We start from the raw sequence: 19756 nt of genomic DNA on the forward strand, positions 1-19756 counted from the left end.
CAATTTCCCGCAGATCACCAACAGGGAGACCCAACACAGAGACGACGACATTGAAGAAATAAGGGCTCACAAAGCATGAACTCGTAAGTCCATCAGGCAACCAGCACAGCACCAGAGATCGATCGTGTACTCCGCGAGACCCAGAATACACCTTTTACAACTCGTCTCCTCAGTATCCCTGTCCGACATCAGAAGAACAAAATCAAACTCCCAACTTACAACAGAACATCTGATCCAAAAGAGTATCTCACCGCCTTCAGCATCGCAACCGAGAGAGCCAATTTCTCACCAGAGGAACGCGACGCCGGTCTTTGTCAATTGTTTGTGGAAAATTTGAGCGGACTCGCCCTCGGTTGGTTCTCACGCCTTGAAACCCATTCTATCGACAACTACAATCAACTCTCGACGGCCTTCCTCAAACACTACTCGCTGTTTATCCAACAGAGTGCAACTAATGCCGACCTATGGACTCTGGCTCAAGAACCTACGGAAACACTACGCTCGTACATCGACAAGTTCAGAGCCATCGTTTCTCGCATTACCGTACTCGACGAAGCAGCAGTCCTCGCACTCCAAAACGGTCTTTGGCACGAATCACCATTCCGAGAAGAGCTCATGAAGTATATACCACTGACTCTGGAAGATGCACTCCATCGGGCGATAACTTTCATCGAAATCGAAGAAGATAAAGCTGCATTCAGCAAAAAGCACGCATCCACCAAAAAATCATCTTCGAAAAATAAAGAGCCTGACGAATATTACGAACCTAGACAGCATTATGACGAAGCATACAGAGATGGAAAGAGCAAAAAGCATCCAATTATCAAATCAGCGACCAACCATCCAGTCGCTCCACAGGAAAGCACGCTCGCAACAGTCGAGGATCAGAAGATGCCCAGGCATATTGCAGTTCTATAAAAAAATATAAAAAATATACCTAAGAAGAAGGCGCAAGCAAGAAGACCGGCGCGCCCCTGATGTACCAAAAATAAGACTCCAGGAGGATCCACCCTTTTAATCCAAGCATTTACTTTCCTTGTAAAGGTGAACTACGGTCGGCTTGATCCCCGCATGTGGGGTACGTAGGCAACCTCTCACGAGGCTCAGCTAGTTCTATAAAAAAATTCTATATTTTTCAAACAAATATCAGGATACGACCATCTCTCACGTAAAAAAATACGAGATCCGTTCTCAGTGCTGCAGCTCCGCGCTCACACAATCAAATGTGCAAAAAATACGAGATTCGTTCTCAGTGCTGAAACTCTGTGCTCACACTTATTCAAATTTGCAAAAAAAAAAAAATAATACGAGATCCGTTCTCAGTGTTGCAGCTCTGCGCTCACACTTAATCGAATTTGCAAAAACAAAATATACGAGATCCGGTCTCAGTGCTACAGCTCCGCGCTCACACTTAATCAAATTTGCAAAAAAAATATACGAGATCCGTTCTCAGTGTTGCAGCTCTGCACTCACACTTAATAAAATTTGCAAAAAAATAAAAATACGAGATCAGTTCTCAGCGCTGCACCTCCGCGCTCACACTTAACCCAACAACTAAAAAAAAGTTCATATTTTCAACCTGAGTCAATAAACCGGATGCACTGCCAAACCTCCAATCGCCTCACCTCCGTCCAACCCCGAGCCCTCGTCGCTTTGAAGTATTCAACGCACTCACTATCACCAGGAGCAACAGGAACACCAACTAAATGAGAGACGAGCTCAACCCCACCTCACCACGCGGCTCCGTCGACAAACGACAAGCTCGGGATAGCAAGCGACAAGCTCGAACCAAGGGACGAGCTAGGAACGACAGGAAACAAACTTGGAACAAAACTGAAGAGCTTGAAACAAAAGCCGAACTCGAAGCCACCATTAACAAACTTAGAGCATCAGATGAGCTCGGAACATCAGATAAGTTTGGGATCTCCAGCAACGAAATTGGAGCCACCATTGACGAGCTTGGGACGACAGGAGACGAGCTCGGGATCTTCAACAACGAGCTTGGAGCCGCCATTGACGAGCTTGGGACGACAGGAGACGAGCTCGGGATCTTCAACAACGAGCTTGGAGCCGCAATTGACGAGCTCGGAGCCGCCATTGACGAGCTCGAGACATCAAGAGGCAAGCTCGGAGCCGCAGTCGATAAACTCGGGACGACAGAAGACAAAATCAGAACCTCCATTAACGAGCTCTTCTCAAACCCAGCTCCTCCTTCGACGAGCTCAGCCTCTCCCAACGAACTCAGAACCACCATTGACGAGCTCTTCTCCAGCTTAGCCCCTCCTTCGACGAGCTCAGCCTTTCACTCTCAAAACATAACCCACGCATCCCAATCTCTACTGCACACTTGACGTTGCTTGGCCTGCGTATCAGACACTAACCTCAGGCCAAAAAGAAAGATGTCTTTAGGATGAGTTAACTTAAAAGATACAAACCTGTCATCAATGAATACACAGTCGCAAGGTTCAACACCGAGATGTTCCACAACCTCGAGATAGAACTCTGGATCAGGCTTTCTTTTTCCTGAAGTAAAAAAAAAAAAAAAAAAAAAAAAAAAAAAGGATCTCAGCCTCTCTTCCCCACACCACAGACCATGACCAAACAACCCTTCCTTCAAACAAGCTCAGCCTCTCTTTCCCACACCACAGACCACGACCAAACCTTTTAAGAAAAAAAAAGGAGCTCAGCCTCTCTTCCCCAGACCACAGACCACAGACCACGACCAAACAAGCTCAGCCTCTCCTTTCCAACAATTGCTTCCGCCTGTTTTCAACGAGCTCAGCCTCTTCTTTCTTACACCTCAAACCCACGACCAAAACCCCTCTTTCTTTAAAAAAAAAAAGTGTCGGCAGAGAGATATGGTAAGGAGGAGGACCACCCAAAAATAAAAATAAAAATACAAATAAAAAGATAAGAAAGAGACAGAAGGAACCACACAAAAAAAAGACACAATTTTTTTTTTACCTTGCTTCCAAGTGGGGAACAAGAACTAAAAAATAATAAGACACAACCATCACTTATATAGGAAAGAAAAAATGTGTTGTCCTATTTCCCGACAATTCTCGAACCTGACCTGATTTTCTCAGACAGAAGATTCTAGAAGAATTCACCAAGACTCGACACTTGGCGAACTGTGGGGGGGGGGGACAATTGTTGGAGATGGGCTTAGCACAGACCCATTAAAAGTTAAGCCCAAAATCAGGTCCGGCCCGTTAAACAACAATTGATGATTTCACTAGAAGACAAAACGTACGTCACTATAAATAGAAGACGTCAGACTCATTGAAAGGACGGTCAGAAACGTACAGAAAGTACATAAAAGGAGAACATCGCCTCTTCATCACAGACAAAGTCTTGGACGACCTCGACCACTAGGCGAGCTCGGCCCAGACGACCTCGACCACTAGGCGAGCTCGGCCCAGACGACCTCGACCACTAGGCGAGCTCGGCCCAGACGACCTCGACCACTAGGCGAGCTCGGCCCAGACGACCTCGACCACTAGGCGAGCTCGGCCCAGACGACCTCGACCACTAGGCGAGCTCGGCCCAGACGACCTCGACCACTAGGCGAGCTCGGCCCAGACGACCTCGACCACTAGGCGAGCTCGGCCCAGACGACCTCGACCACTAGGCGAGCTCGGCCCAGACGACCTCGACCACTAGGCGAGCTCGGCCCAGACGACCTCGACCACTAGGCGAGCTCGGCCCAGACGACCTCGACCACTAGGCGAGCTCGGCCCAGACGACCTCGACCACTAGGCGAGCTCGGCCCAGACGACCTCGACCACTAGGCGAGCTCGGCCCAGACGACCTCAAACCATAAAATAGAAAGATACTTGTTTAGACGAACTGTTTAGACGAGCATCTTTAGTTCTTGTAATTGTCTGAGCTTGTTTATTCTTGACTATTAATACGAAAATCTCCACCCCTTTATATCATTTATAAATATTACATCACCGACCAGATATGGAACAGACTCGTTGAAAGAGACACAAATAAGGTGGTGGTGGTGAGCGTGACGGTTCCAGTCATAGAAGAGGAGAAGGATGTGGAGTGGTGATGATGCTAGACATGGATCTGTAGTGTCGAGTGGAGAAGGATATTGAGAGCCAGAGACAACAAGGTTTGGTGGTGACGATGAAGTCTGTGACACTTTACAAAATTGGAAGATGAGATTGTGAGTGTGACCCTTCGAAAAAATTGTGAATCTGGAAACATAAGAAACGAGAGAGAGAGAGAAAGAGAGGAAAAAGCAAGATGAATCTGGACCATTCAAAACATTTAATCAATGGTTGTGATTACACAGAGCTGATCCTCACCCTTGTATGTGATAGGCCACTTTATGTTGACCAATCAGATTTTTGTAGCTGTTTTTCTATTCTCTTAATACCATTATTTTATATTTTATTTTGTGTGTTTAATATATATAATATTTATGATATATTTTGTAAATAAAAATTATTTTGAGAAAACATCTCAATTTTAGAATTCACAATTTAATTTTTTTAGATTTAAATTTATAATTTTAAAAGTTAAAATTTGTGATTGATATTAAAGTATAGGAAATAGAGTTTAGAGTTCATAAGTTATAAATTTTAAATTAAGATTCAGAGTTGAAAAGAAAAGATAAAAAACTAGAGTTTAAATTTATCATATAGAGTATAAGATTTTCGATTGTAGTTTAGTGTTTATGGTATAGATCGTTAAGTTTGGAATATGGTGTTTGGAGTTTGGATTTTAAGATTGGAGATTAAATTTTGAAAAAGATTAAATTTGAAAAATACTAAATTTTTGTTTAAGTTAAAAATGTAAGATTGATTTTCGTAAAAGATTAGCGTTTTACGGTTAGTTTTGAAGTTTATATTTAGAGTATTGAATGTATAGTTTGTGTTTGAAGTTTGTGAATGTAAAATATATAAAAAACAATAAATATTTGTATAATTTTAATTATAAATATATTTTTTTAATAGTATTTTTTAAAAATAACTATTATATAAATAAAAAATAATTATTTTTAATTAAAATAATTATTATATAATTAGAAAATAATCATTTTTAATTAAAATAACTATTTTTAATATAATTAATATTACCGGCGGGTTTGGCGGGTTACCCGCGGGTTTTGGCGGGGCGGGTACGGTTAGTTTTGAAGTTTATATTTAGAGTATTGAATGTATAGTTTGTGTTTGAAGTTAGGATCTAGTATATATAGTTTAATTAAAGATTAAATATTTTTCTTTAGGAAATTATAGTTTTAGATTAAGAAGATTAAATTTTGAGTTTAATTTCAAGATTTGAAATTATAATATGAAAATATTAGAGTTTAGGGGTTTAAATAGCAACTCCCCCATTAATTAGGAACCGGTGGAACTGGAGCACTTGTTTATTTACCATCTCCTTATACGTGAAGACTCTTTTCTTAGCGTTAGGAAAATAATATTATATGTATTTGATATCATTTCTTAAGCCGCTTAAATAATATCTTTGGCGCTTAAGTCTAATTTCCCAATAAATTTTGGCGGAATCTGTGATTTGATCTACCCACACACTTAATTTTTAAAATAGCATTAATTAAGTGTTATTTAAGGTTTTATTCTATAATAGAGTTTGTCTAACGCTATTATATAATGCATAAATTTCTATGTCATCTACGATAGCAGTTCAGTAAAACGTGCTATAACAATCTGTTATCAAGACTTTTTTTTAGTGTTTGATTATAATCTTTTTGGGGACTTTTGTTTGTCCGCCAGCTTCGTTCTTACAGGATTCACTGAATCACCAATTGCTGTATCACCTTAGTATTAAACAGGGATTCACTGAATCACCAATTGCTGTATCACCTTAGTATTAAACAGTTGTGTAGGCAGCTAAATTTTTGAGGGATCAATCATATAATAAACATGTAAACATGGGTTGATAAATTAAATTTTTAAGATTTTAAGAATATTATCTTCAAACACACAAGTATTATTTTCTTTTTAAGAAAACCGATATGGGTCATTCAATTCCCTCACGACAAACTGCCACTGCGAATATATCTTTCTTCTCTTCCTTTTCTGATATCCAATTGTTTGTAGCTGATTAGATGTTGGATAAAAACTACACCCTACTGATGGAGTTTTAATTATAAAACTTTAATGTTTTTTTTTTTTTTTTTTTTAACCTGGGGGTATCCCATGCCTATGGAAAGGTCCAAACTAATTCCAAAGTGGAGGTGCAGCCCACGGATAGACCCTCTCTCCGGGTATTCAAATGGACCCTAACTTTAATGTTTTATATCTATGAATAAGTAATTGCATTTCTTTAAAATTAAGAAGTTTTGAATCTGAAATTCTGTACTTGCACTTCCATCACTAATACATTGATATATTTTTATTTCCTTGAATTTGTTATAAATTATCAGAACTAAAAGACTAAAAGCACAAACTTTTTTTTGTGAACTATGGAAAGTAACTCAAAGTAATTGAGTTCAACTGTTATTTACGAAACATCCATATGGATATTTCGTAGACATACATTTGTAGTTTTTAATTGAAACCATAGTTTGAAATAGACGTTTCAACATATTATTAAATTTTATTTTAATTTCTTTACTTTTCAATTTTTAAAATAATTATGTACGATATTTAAAAGTTTTGTTGTGTATGCTTGATTATTATTATTATTATTATTATTTAATTTTATCTATTAATTTATGTAATTATTGTTTTTTGTAGCTTGTAAAAAATATTTTTTCAGTCATTTTTGAATAAATTGTATTTACTAAAGTATATTTCTAAAATAACTTTAAACTACTATAGTCACGTTATTTTATAATAATCATTGTAACAACTCTTTTATTTTCTATAACCGATGTTTTCTAAATGATTGGATACAATCCTTGTCTTCTATCTATATTAGCAAGATCTAATCACTTGCATTTGCTTCAACTTGGCATTTAAAGCTGGTATACTCCGACATCGCTTTTCCAGTTTAAGGCTTAAGAACTTAAAGAAGTTCTATCTTGCTGGTGTATGGAGCTTTGGTTGTTTAATTCGTCTTGGTTTTTCACTATAGGAGGTATCGTAAATTGGATTAGATTTGTGATGGCTTCTTCGATTTGGTTCTATCAAAGTAGCTTGTTTGATGTCCATGCAAGTTTTTCTATGTATTATGGGCAGGGGCGGATGCAGTAAGGGACGTGCGGAGTCACGTGCCCCCGTCTCATTCTTAATTTTCTTTAAGCAATTAAAGTTAATCAAAGCCAGTGCCCCCATCTAACTATAAAATATAGTGAAAAAAATTTATGTGCCCCCGGTTAAATGCAGTTCTAGATCCGCCACTGATTATGGGTTCAATTGATCTATTTTTTGTTGTACTAGTTATGTGTTTGTTGTTTTTTCATAGGGGCATATGGAGTTAGCCCCCTCTTAGGATAGTTGTTTGTTTTGATTCTATCTTGACTCTCATTTGTGGGCCAATGTATCTAGGGACATGTTTGTCCGTCAACTTCGTTCTTACATGATTCACTAAGTTATCCATTGTTGTTTTACCTTGGTATCAATGTAAAGAAAATTCTTCTTTTAAAAAAAATCTTCAATTTTATTATTGCACCTGAATAAACAGTTCTGAATCCAGCTAAATATTTGAGAGGGATCAAATATATAATAAGCATTTTAAATATGGGTTAATAAACTTAATTTGTAACATTTTCTCAAATGTTATCTTCAAACACACGCACATATTACTTTATTTTTAAGAAAACCGACTTGGGTCATTCGATACCCTCGCAACAAATTACCTCTGCCACTGCAAACATATCTTTCTTCTCTTCATTTTCTGATATCCAAAATATTGGAGCTGATTAGAGCGGGTGTTAGATTATATGTTGTATAACAACTACATCCTTACATATATATCTGATGGAGTTTAAAATTCTAACACTTTAACATTTTATATCTTTGAATAAGTAATTACATTTCTTAAAAATCTAGAAGTTTTAAATCCGAAAATCTGTACTTGACACTTTCATCACTAATACATTGATAGATTTTTATTTTTCTCGAGTTTGTTATAAATTATTAAAAACACAAAAAGCACAACTTTTGTGAACTATGGAAAGTAATTAAAAGTAATTGAGTTTAATTGTTATTTACGAAACGGCCAAATGGATATTTGATAGATACACATCTGTAGCTTTTAATTGAAACCGTCGTTTGAAATAGACGTTTCAACGTATCATTAATTTTATTTTAATTTATTTACTTTTCTAAATTTAAAATAATTATGTAAGATATTTTAAAGTTTTGTTGTGTCTGCTTTATTATTATCATAGTTATTATTATTTAATATTATCTTATTACTTTATGCAAATTTTTAATTTTTTGTCGCTTGTAAATTTTTTTTTCCAGTCATTTTTGAATAAATCGTATTTACTAAAGACTATTTCTAAAATAACTTTAAACTACTTTAGTCACGTTATTTTATAATAATCATCGTAACAACTCTTTTATTTTCTATAACCGTTGTTTTAAATTTTGACACATACTAAAATTATTAGATTTTATATTGTACCGATTATATATTACCGTATTATGTATAGGCTTATTTTTAACCAATAAACTTAAGTAAAGTTGATAAAAAAAAAAAAAAAAAAAAAAGTTGATAAAATTTGAACATCAATTAAAATGTTGCACTAGAAATGAAAAAAAAAAAGTGAAAAAAACATTATAAAAAAATTATTTGTTTACTAGTCCAATTCTTTTGTTCATATTTAGTTGCAACATTTCTCTCTTCCCTCAACATCTAAGCAATAAATAGTTTGCTGGGCTTGTTTAAATGCACTAATGCATTGTTTACTGATTTTCCTTTGTTTCATATATTTGTCTCTACTGTATTTTACTATTCTCCCACTTCCAATTAATAAGTCAATTACTAGATAAAGAATCTCACGTTCTCTGTCCACAACATACAATTACTTTATTCAACAAAATTAATTATTTATCATAAATAGCTCCTTTGCGTCCTTATATATATACATTTGTTTAAGAAGCCATCAGTACCATTAAACCCCTCACCTAAAACAAGAGAAAGAAGAAAAATAATACATAATCCCTCTCGACCAGCCCGAAGTTTCCAAGATGTTAAACAAGAATGGTAAAAGAGTTAGAGACGAGTCACCGGCTAAAACGGGGGAATCTGTAGTTGCTGATCAGAGGTTTAAAAGAGGATCTTCACCGACCCACTCATCATCATCGCTTTACTCGTGCTTATCGACCACGGAGGAAAACAAGGAGGAAGTTGCATCGTCGTGGATTGATGAGGAACCGTCGGTGCTGGTGTTGGTAGGATGTCGAAGGTGTCTTATGTATACTATGGTTATTCAGAAAAAGCTACGTTGCCTTAACTGCAAATGCAATGATCAGTTGATCCTGCTTTAAAGAATTTGTTCTTAGTTATGATTTCAGTTTGGGACTTTAGTATTGGGATTTTCTCTCTGCATGGTGAATTTTCTGTATTGTAAAGTCAAATGAAAAATCAAATTAAGTAATAACCTGATCATTTCTGTTTATTAACTGAGTTTGAGACGGTCTGAGAAACCTAAGCGGAATACGACAACTAATAAAACACAAGTTTGGCGTCAGTCTAACTCCATTTTTGACGTCAAACGACTATTTTATTACTAAAATTTGAGATGGTATGAGTAACTCGGCGAATAAAACAATCAATAAATGAGATTTCTATGAAAAGATCTTACAGTTCTAGCTAAGAAATCAATCATTTCATTATGTCTTCGAGGAATAAGAGCAATCTTGAAATATCGATCGTAAGGTTCTTTATCTCCGTTTATGTATGTATAGTTATATATTAATAAATTAACTATTAGCATACACGGAAAATTTAAACTAAAAATATTTAGTAATAAGCACTAAATACAAATATAAAGCAAACAAACAATCAACACACCTCGAAAAAGATTAAGAAAAGCAAATACTATGATAATATATGATTAATGGTATTGCTTTTTTTGTCGACTAATGGTATTGCTTTGATTTTAACATCCAGCAATCCAACTCTAAATAAATAAGTTTGAAATACTATATTTCCGTTTTAAAATTAAATTATTCTTAAAAAACATAATGTTTTATGTTTTAGTTTATAAAATACCATCAAATTCTGAAAAGAGTTAAAATACTACAAACTTTATCACTTATAAGATTTTTCAAAAAGCTTTGAAACTATACCACATGATCTAAAGACTCTTCATCAGCTATAGAAAATTAGAAGCTCTTTATAACCCTAAAGTTCGTGAAAATTGGGTAGTTCCTTTATGGCATTCTGTATATAGTATTTCTTTATACATGCATGTGATCACACAAATCATACAAAAACAAACATTGAATGCGATGGGATATCACAATTAGCGATATATTTTGAATGGAAAAAAAAAATCATTGTTCTAAAAATTGGTCTAGGCTCATGCATGCATAGACGGCAAATTAGTCATAACCGATTTTTTTTAAAAAAAAATCCGATTTATACGATTCAGATCGGTTTAAATCGATCTAAATCGGTTTAAAACTATTAAATTAAGTAAAAATATTAGTACAAATCCATAAATTTGTTTAATTTCTTTTCTTTTGTATATTTAATTTTGATAATTTATCAAAACAATTTTAGAATTAGACCTAAAAACTAAAATATCTTATATACATCAATAACTTGTTAAAGCCTAAGCCCCGTACAATATTCTAGTTGCTAATCTTCTATAAAACGCCTAGTTAGCGCCTAGCGATTTCTGAACATTGGAAAAATTATTTACTCTCATTTTAATTTTTGTCGTGCCAATCAAACCAATTTAACTTTCTTATGCTAATTATTGTTTGGAAATAGTAAAACCGTTTATTATTTTTATTTATGAAGAGTTAAAAAATCGAGTTGGTTTCAGTTTATCATTTTTCACTCATTTTCTTTATTTTAATTTCCTCTCATTTACTCCCAATATTTTCCAGTAACACTCACTAATACTAATACATGATATATTGTGACCCAAAACCAAAAGGTCCATACGTTACACGAACCTACAGAAATTTCTCGGGTTTATGGTTCAAATCTAAGGGTAGTTTATGTGATTATCATAGCTGTAGGAACTATTTGATAGAATATATATTTCTGGGGACTGGGATTGAAAATTCAACTCTTTCCCGTCGTCCCTCACATATAGCTTTCTGTCTTTTCAAATGTCAAATTTCAAAAATAACAATTAATGTCTATATACTAAAATCAAATATTTTTCTTATCTTAGAATAAATATATCTTAAAATAATAAATCTAAATAAGAAAACTTTTGTAAATTAATATCTCTACAAATTAATAAAATTTCAAAGTTCCAACATTATTAATTTGTAGAGGTTCTACTGTAGTTCTATTAGTAATACCCAGAAATGATCCTTTCACTTATTAATCAAAATGAGATAAAGTCATGTTGGCCAAGTAAAATCTCATTGGTTAAGGTTAATATGTGGGTCATAGTGGTAGATAAATTATGATTGGTTAATTTAATTGGAGAAATTAATGTATTTATGAGGTGGAATAAAATATAATAAACTAATGGAGGGTTATACATGGAAGCACAATGACAAAGGGGTACTGGGAATAGAAAGGGGATAAAGAGAATAATTTTTTTTTCATAGGGGCATATGGAGTTAGCCCCCTCTTAGGATAGTTGTTTGTTTTGATTCTATCTTGACTCTCATTTGTGGGCCAATGTATCTAGGGACATGTTTGTCCGTCAACTTCGTTCTTACATGATTCACTAAGTTATCCATTGTTGTTTTACCTTGGTATCAATGTAATCTTTCTTTTAGTGTTAAAAAAAATCTTCAATTTTATTATTGCACCTGAATAAACAGTTCTGAATCCAGCTAAATATTTGAGAGGGATCAAATATATAATAAGCATTTTAAATATGGGTTAATAAACTTAATTTGTAACATTTTCTCAAATGTTATCTTCAAACACACGCACATATTACTTTATTTTTAAGAAAACCGACTTGGGTCATTCGATACCCTCGCAACAAATTACCTCTGCCACTGCAAACATATCTTTCTTCTCTTCATTTTCTGATATCCAAAATATTGGAGCTGATTAGAGCGGGTGTTAGATTATATGTTGTATAACAACTACATCCTTACATATATATCTGATGGAGTTTAAAATTCTAACACTTTAACATTTTATATCTTTGAATAAGTAATTACATTTCTTAAAAATCTAGAAGTTTTAAATCCGAAAATCTGTACTTGACACTTTCATCACTAATACATTGATAGATTTTTATTTTTCTCGAGTTTGTTATAAATTATTAAAAACACAAAAAGCACAACTTTTGTGAACTATGGAAAGTAATTAAAAGTAATTGAGTTTAATTGTTATTTACGAAACGGCCAAATGGATATTTGATAGATACACATCTGTAGCTTTTAATTGAAACCGTCGTTTGAAATAGACGTTTCAACGTATCATTAATTTTATTTTAATTTATTTACTTTTCTAAATTTAAAATAATTATGTAAGATATTTTAAAGTTTTGTTGTGTCTGCTTTATTATTATCATAGTTATTATTATTTAATATTATCTTATTACTTTATGCAAATTTTTAATTTTTTGTCGCTTGTAAATTTTTTTTTCCAGTCATTTTTGAATAAATCGTATTTACTAAAGACTATTTCTAAAATAACTTTAAACTACTTTAGTCACGTTATTTTATAATAATCATCGTAACAACTCTTTTATTTTCTATAACCGTTGTTTTAAATTTTGACACATACTAAAATTATTAGATTTTATATTGTACCGATTATATATTACCGTATTATGTATAGGCTTATTTTTAACCAATAAACTTAAGTAAAGTTGATAAAAAAAAAAAAAAAAAAAAGTTGATAAAATTTGAACATCAATTAAAATGTTGCACTAGAAATGAAAAAAAAAAAGTGAAAAAAACATTATAAAAAAATTATTTGTTTACTAGTCCAATTCTTTTGTTCATATTTAGTTGCAACATTTCTCTCTTCCCTCAACATCTAAGCAATAAATAGTTTGCTGGGCTTGTTTAAATGCACTAATGCATTGTTTACTGATTTTCCTTTGTTTCATATATTTGTCTCTACTGTATTTTACTATTCTCCCACTTCCAATTAATAAGTCAATTACTAGATAAAGAATCTCACGTTCTCTGTCCACAACATACAATTACTTTATTCAACAAAATTAATTATTTATCATAAATAGCTCCTTTGCGTCCTTATATATATACATTTGTTTAAGAAGCCATCAGTACCATTAAACCCCTCACCTAAAACAAGAGAAAGAAGAAAAATAATACATAATCCCTCTCGACCAGCCCGAAGTTTCCAAGATGTTAAACAAGAATGGTAAAAGAGTTAGAGACGAGTCACCGGCTAAAACGGGGGAATCTGTAGTTGCTGATCAGAGGTTTAAAAGAGGATCTTCACCGACCCACTCATCATCATCGCTTTACTCGTGCTTATCGACCACGGAGGAAAACAAGGAGGAAGTTGCATCGTCGTGGATTGATGAGGAACCGTCGGTGCTGGTGTTGGTAGGATGTCGAAGGTGTCTTATGTATACTATGGTTATTCAGAAAAAGCTACGTTGCCTTAACTGCAAATGCAATGATCAGTTGATCCTGCTTTAAAGAATTTGTTCTTAGTTATGATTTCAGTTTGGGACTTTAGTATTGGGATTTTCTCTCTGCATGGTGAATTTTCTGTATTGTAAAGTCAAATGAAAAATCAAATTAAGTAATAACCTGATCATTTCTGTTTATTAACTGAGTTTGAGACGGTCTGAGAAACCTAAGCGGAATACGACAACTAATAAAACACAAGTTTGGCGTCAGTCTAACTCCATTTTTGACGTCAAACGACTATTTTATTACTAAAATTTGAGATGGTATGAGTAACTCGGCGAATAAAACAATCAATAAATGAGATTTCTATGAAAAGATCTTACAGTTCTAGCTAAGAAATCAATCATTTCATTATGTCTTCGAGGAATAAGAGCAATCTTGAAATATCGATCGTAAGGTTCTTTATCTCCGTTTATGTATGTATAGTTATATATTAATAAATTAACTATTAGCATACACGGAAAATTTAAACTAAAAATATTTAGTAATAAGCACTAAATACAAATATAAAGCAAACAAACAATCAACACACCTCGAAAAAGATTAAGAAAAGCAAATACTATGATAATATATGATTAATGGTATTGCTTTTTTTGTCGACTAATGGTATTGCTTTGATTTTAACATCCAGCAATCCAACTCTAAATAAATAAGTTTGAAATACTATATTTCCGTTTTAAAATTAAATTATTCTTAAAAAACATAATGTTTTATGTTTTAGTTTATAAAATACCATCAAATTCTGAAAAGAGTTAAAATACTACAAACTTTATCACTTATAAGATTTTTCAAAAAGCTTTGAAACTATACCACATGATCTAAAGACTCTTCATCAGCTATAGAAAATTAGAAGCTCTTTATAACCCTAAAGTTCGTGAAAATTGGGTAGTTCCTTTATGGCATTCTGTATATAGTATTTCTTTATACATGCATGTGATCACACAAATCATACAAAAACAAACATTGAATGCGATGGGATATCACAATTAGCGATATATTTTGAATGGAAAAAAAAAATCATTGTTCTAAAAATTGGTCTAGGCTCATGCATGCATAGACGGCAAATTAGTCATAACCGATTTTTTTTAAAAAAAAATCCGATTTATACGATTCAGATCGGTTTAAATCGATCTAAATCGGTTTAAAACTATTAAATTAAGTAAAAATATTAGTACAAATCCATAAATTTGTTTAATTTCTTTTCTTTTGTATATTTAATTTTGATAATTTATCAAAACAATTTTAGAATTAGACCTAAAAACTAAAATATCTTATATACATCAATAACTTGTTAAAGCCTAAGCCCCGTACAATATTCTAGTTGCTAATCTTCTATAAAACGCCTAGTTAGCGCCTAGCGATTTCTGAACATTGGAAAAATTATTTACTCTCATTTTAATTTTTGTCGTGCCAATCAAACCAATTTAACTTTCTTATGCTAATTATTGTTTGGAAATAGTAAAACCGTTTATTATTTTTATTTATGAAGAGTTAAAAAATCGAGTTGGTTTCAGTTTATCATTTTTCACTCATTTTCTTTATTTTAATTTCCTCTCATTTACTCCCAATATTTTCCAGTAACACTCACTAATACTAATACATGATATATTGTGACCCAAAACCAAAAGGTCCATACGTTACACGAACCTACAGAAATTTCTCGGGTTTATGGTTCAAATCTAAGGGTAGTTTATGTGATTATCATAGCTGTAGGAACTATTTGATAGAATATATATTTCTGGGGACTGGGATTGAAAATTCAACTCTTTCCCGTCGTCCCTCACATATAGCTTTCTGTCTTTTCACCAGATTCTCCTTAGCTCATCCCTCTCGGCGCGATCAGATCTCGAAAAAACTAAATCGTATCGAATCCACAACATGACTCTTGGCGCTGGAGGATCGAGTGTTGTTGGTAAGCAATTTCGATTTCGTTTGAATTTTCCTTTCTAGGGTTTTGGAAACCGAATTGGGTTTTAATTCTCTGATTTTTAGGGTTTTCGAATTCGGATTAGGGTTTGTTCGATTGATTGTTCTCATAGGTTTCATCAATCTCTTTGCCTTGCTTGGTAATTAGATCGTGTTGGTAATAATTCTTCATCTAGTGATTAAAGTTCACTTTTTGATGGTTATTGATTTCACTAAAGACAGATTATTATGATTACATGTAGTTCCAAGGAACTTTCGGTTGCTGGAGGAGCTTGAACGTGGGGAGAAAGGTATTGGAGATGGAACTGTCAGCTATGGAATGGATGATGGAGATGACATTTACATGCGCTCTTGGACTGGCACCATCATCGCTCCTCACAACGTACTTATATCTTTTTTCCTTTTCTCCTACAATGCAAATTCATTACGTGTGTGTGATTGTTTTAAGAAGCATGGATCAATGTTCTTAGCAATCATCATGACTCGTGATGGTTTTTTCTTCTTCCTCCTTGCTGGAGTACATAGCCAGTAATATCAGTCTGTTCTAGGCAACGGTCTTATCAGCATCCAATCTCTTAACTTCTATTAGCAGTTTAGGCCATTGTTTCTTTTGCTTGTACTAACAGAAATTAATGACTTCTATGGGCAGACTGTTCATGAAGGTAGGATCTATCAGTTGAAGCTCTTTTGTGACAAAGATTACCCTGAGAAACCTGCCACCGTCCGGTTCCATTCACGTATCAACATGACTTGTGTCAACCATGAAACAGGAGTGGTACGCATAAGAATCACCACCCTCTCATTCTCTGACTCGTTTCTTTACATGCTCTGTAACTTATGTCATCTGTATGTATAGGTGGAACCTAAGAAGTTTGGGCTTCTTGCGAACTGGCAAAGGGAGTACACAATGGAGACTATACTAACACACCTGAAGAAGGAGATGTCTACGTCGCATAACCGTAAGCTTGTTCAACCTCCAGAAGGCACTTGCTTCTAGTAGCTCTTGGTTTGTTGAAAATCTTTGCCCCTTCTAGTACTGAAGTATGTATCTGGGGGTACTCCATTGTCGTTCTCAAGCTTTTTTTTTTACTTCTAAATTTGTGATAAAAATGGTCTATGTGGATGGTGATGATGATGTTCGATTGATCATCTGAAGTTTATCCTTGTGTGCAAATTATCCAAAAAGAACAGCGTCTTCCCCAATCCATGTGTTCAATCTCTTGAATTTTACTTGGTTTATGCTAACAGTTTATCTCAGTCCTTTTATGAAATCTCCCAGATTGTATTGGTTGGTAGTTATGTAATGTTGCTAATGTTATTACCAGCAAGAAATTATCAGAAATACTTGAGATGGAGTGACTCTTATGTCATAACATTTGCTAATGTATTGCTGATCTTTTGTACAACGTCAACGTCGTAATCAAAATTAGCACATTTTTTTCGTTGGTGATGATTATGTACATCGATAGAAAGATAGTAATTGATTGCAAACTACGATCCATCCATGAGTTGCTTTTAAGAGTAGGATAGCTACAGAGGACTGAGAGAGAGGTCCAAAATCTCTTGTAAATGGTTCATCAAACTCCGTCAAACTCAATACGCTAAATATCCAACATGGGAAAACACAATCTTCAACATGTACTCTGTGATTTTAATTAGGCGTAGGACACTGTTTAAGATTTGACCTTAAGGTTAATGATATTCTCTTTTTTTGTGAGTTTCTCATGGTTAGGCTAGACAAGATGTAAAAAGACGAGTAATAGTTAATAGTATGCTTATATAGAATTACAATTAGATTGACATTTCTTACACGATCGTATATGTCTAAAAAGCTCAATAATCAAATGTTCCCTCTCTTTTTCACGTTGATCATTTTTTTTGTTTTTATCGAAACATGTTTTAAACACCTACACTATTTTGGATTGCCTGATCACTCAACCATCTAAATTTTTTACATAACAGTGTTTAAAGATCTAAAAATTACATAACAATGATTAAATATCCAACTAAAACAAAATTTGACGGCCGCGCCTTGTTTTCCTTTTTTTTCCTATTTAACTGGTCTTTGGCACCATCGTCTTACAAGAATCGGCGAAAGTAACTGAGTAAACATCGCTCACGGAGACTCGGGCCAAAGCTAATCCCGCAAGTTCCAGGGCTCAGATTGATATGTATTACATGAACATAAAAAACAATTCACGATTTGTTTGAAATAAAATAAAATATTTTGAGAGAAAAAAAAACAGAGATGGTCTCGGAATAGTTTGTCAAGTCTCTCTGTTTACTTATATCACTAAGCTCTGAATATTCTTGGGGGTTATGGGAAGAGGCGGAGGATGGAACCAAATAAGGCGGATAAGATGCGGAGGAAAGAGGAAGAGACACGGCGGAAGAACGAAGAGTTAGATGAAGGAGTTGGAGTAGCAGGCTGAAGGTAGGCACAAGCGGCTTGCTTTACAAGGCGGTTGCGGATCGAGATGATGGGAGCCGCTACAGAGACGGCAGGGGATTCAGCGGTGGCTGTGGTGGAAGGGAGGATGTCTCTTAGGGAGGTGTAACGTAGAAGAAGATCATCAGAAGATTTGTTGACAGAGAGGAGCTCCAAGTCTAGAGTTTGTGAAACGGAGCCGTTTCTACGTCGGAGAAGAGAGAGTTTCGTTAAATCACCAGCCTCCATTTGAGAAGAGAGAGTGAGAAGGTTTAAGCTTTGGATGTTGATGGGAGCTAACATGTAATATATATTAATATCGTGACCATCACGTTACTTTTCCTTATATTAAAAGTCAAATAAGGACTATATAGTAAAGCGTGTTGATATGATATTAATATCGGGACCTTGTTTTCTGTTGTTAGAAGTAGAAATATATAGGGTGTTCAAAAAAAAAAAAGTAGAAATATATAAAGATGGCTGGCGCTTACGCTCCAGTCTCGACTGCTTTATTTTTTTTTTCAAAGCAAAACAACAACCGCTTTATTTTTATTTAGATTTGAATGATAAGTGTTTTGCCTTTTGGTATAAAAGTGTATTATTGTAACGTTTCTTTATGTTTAAAAATACATGTCGTCGTCACTAACAATGGAATGTCTTAGCTAATTCATTCCACTACAAGAATTATGACTAAACGACGACGACTGGCAGAACATTGTTTCACGGAAATGAGTTGAATAAAAGTCAAAGGAAACATCACAAGAAAAGGGAAATGTAGGTAGGATCGGCTTTAGCCAACTTCACATGAATTATGTTTCATTGCTATCCATATCCTTTGCTTTTCCTTTTGTTATCACTTAGTCAATCTTGTCACCTTACCATTATAATGCTTAATGTTCGTTCGACATTCGAGACTATATAGATAAACATCGACTCGTTTAATATAACGAAGATACTGGCACATCACACGTTGTTTCGACCTTTTTGCCGTGCAGTTAACAATTTTGAAAACAATTTAAAAAATTCGGGCGTAATCAATCTTTCCAACATTTTTCTAACTTTCTTTATATTATCTAGAACATGTTGTTGTAGAATTAAACTACTTAAACTTGGTCTAAAGCGAAAATAGATTATACAACTTTACAATGTCACTCTGATATGCGAAATGACAGATGACAATTGCATATTGTAAGTTGTAGTAACACAATTTCAAGTTAGCACAATTTCAAGTTAGCATTTCAGATGTGTTTTACAGCTTTTTCACTACAAGAAAACAGCGGTATTCTGACGGACATTCCGACGGAAAATGAAATCCTCGGAATATCCCGAGAAATTTCCGAGGGAATTACGAGGAAACACAAAATTTGGTTTCTTCGGAATTTCCTCGGAATATACCGACGGAATTCCGAGGAAATATCAATCCGTCGGAATATTCCGAGGAAATTCTGAGGAAAAATGTGTTCCTCGGAAAAAACCGATGAATTCCGAGAAAATATTATAGCCGTTGGAGTGCCGTTGGGGGATTTTACAAAATTCCGAGGAAATTCCGAGGAACACTTAATATTCTCGATCGATCGATGGGATAATCTAATCGATCGATCACATTGTTACGCTTTGGTCCATCTTAGTGATCGATCGATGCGTTTTTGGACATTTATCCATCGATCGATCCGTTTATAAAAAACCGTTCGAGATTTTCCGAGGA

The 19756-nt window shown here is 34.3% G+C and overlaps 2 protein-coding genes across 2 annotated transcripts; one reads left to right on the forward strand and one right to left on the reverse strand.

Moving 5' to 3' along the window:
• Positions 1-15463: 15463 nt before the first annotated feature.
• LOC106339385 (ubiquitin-conjugating enzyme E2 variant 1D-like) lies at positions 15464-16848 on the forward strand. Its single transcript, XM_013778183.1, has 4 exons — positions 15464-15609; positions 15866-16005; positions 16273-16398; positions 16480-16848. The coding sequence occupies exons 1-4, from the start codon at positions 15576-15578 to the stop codon at positions 16618-16620; spliced, it is 441 nt and encodes a 146-aa protein (XP_013633637.1). The 5' UTR covers positions 15464-15575; the 3' UTR covers positions 16621-16848.
• A 555-nt stretch (positions 16849-17403) lies between these two features.
• LOC106340738 lies at positions 17404-18327 on the reverse strand. The gene has a single exon (XM_013779584.1). It carries the CDS (start codon positions 18298-18300, stop codon positions 17941-17943), a length of 360 nt encoding a protein of 119 aa, XP_013635038.1. The 5' UTR covers positions 18301-18327; the 3' UTR covers positions 17404-17940.
• Between the last annotated feature and the right edge of the window lie 1429 nt (positions 18328-19756).

The sequence above is a fragment of the Brassica oleracea genome, chromosome C4 (genome assembly GCF_000695525.1).
Source record: "Brassica oleracea var. oleracea cultivar TO1000 chromosome C4, BOL, whole genome shotgun sequence".
NCBI lineage: Eukaryota > Viridiplantae > Streptophyta > Magnoliopsida > Brassicales > Brassicaceae > Brassica > Brassica oleracea.

What these genes read in the sequence shown, in the direction of transcription:
- LOC106339385 (XM_013778183.1), top strand. Translation starts at nt 15,576, where the DNA reads ATGACTCTTGGCGCTGGAGGATCGAGTGTTGTTG. An exon ending in TGGAGGATCGAGTGTTGTTG is followed by an intron (nt 15,610 to 15,865) that starts GTAAGCAATTTC and finishes GATTACATGTAG; the next exon opens with TTCCAAGGAACTTTCGGTTG. An exon ending in CCATCATCGCTCCTCACAAC is followed by an intron (nt 16,006 to 16,272) that starts GTACTTATATCT and finishes TTCTATGGGCAG; the next exon opens with ACTGTTCATGAAGGTAGGAT.
- LOC106340738 (XM_013779584.1), bottom strand. Translation starts at nt 18,300, where the DNA reads ATGGAGGCTGGTGATTTAACGAAACTCTCTCTTCTCCGACGTAGAAAC.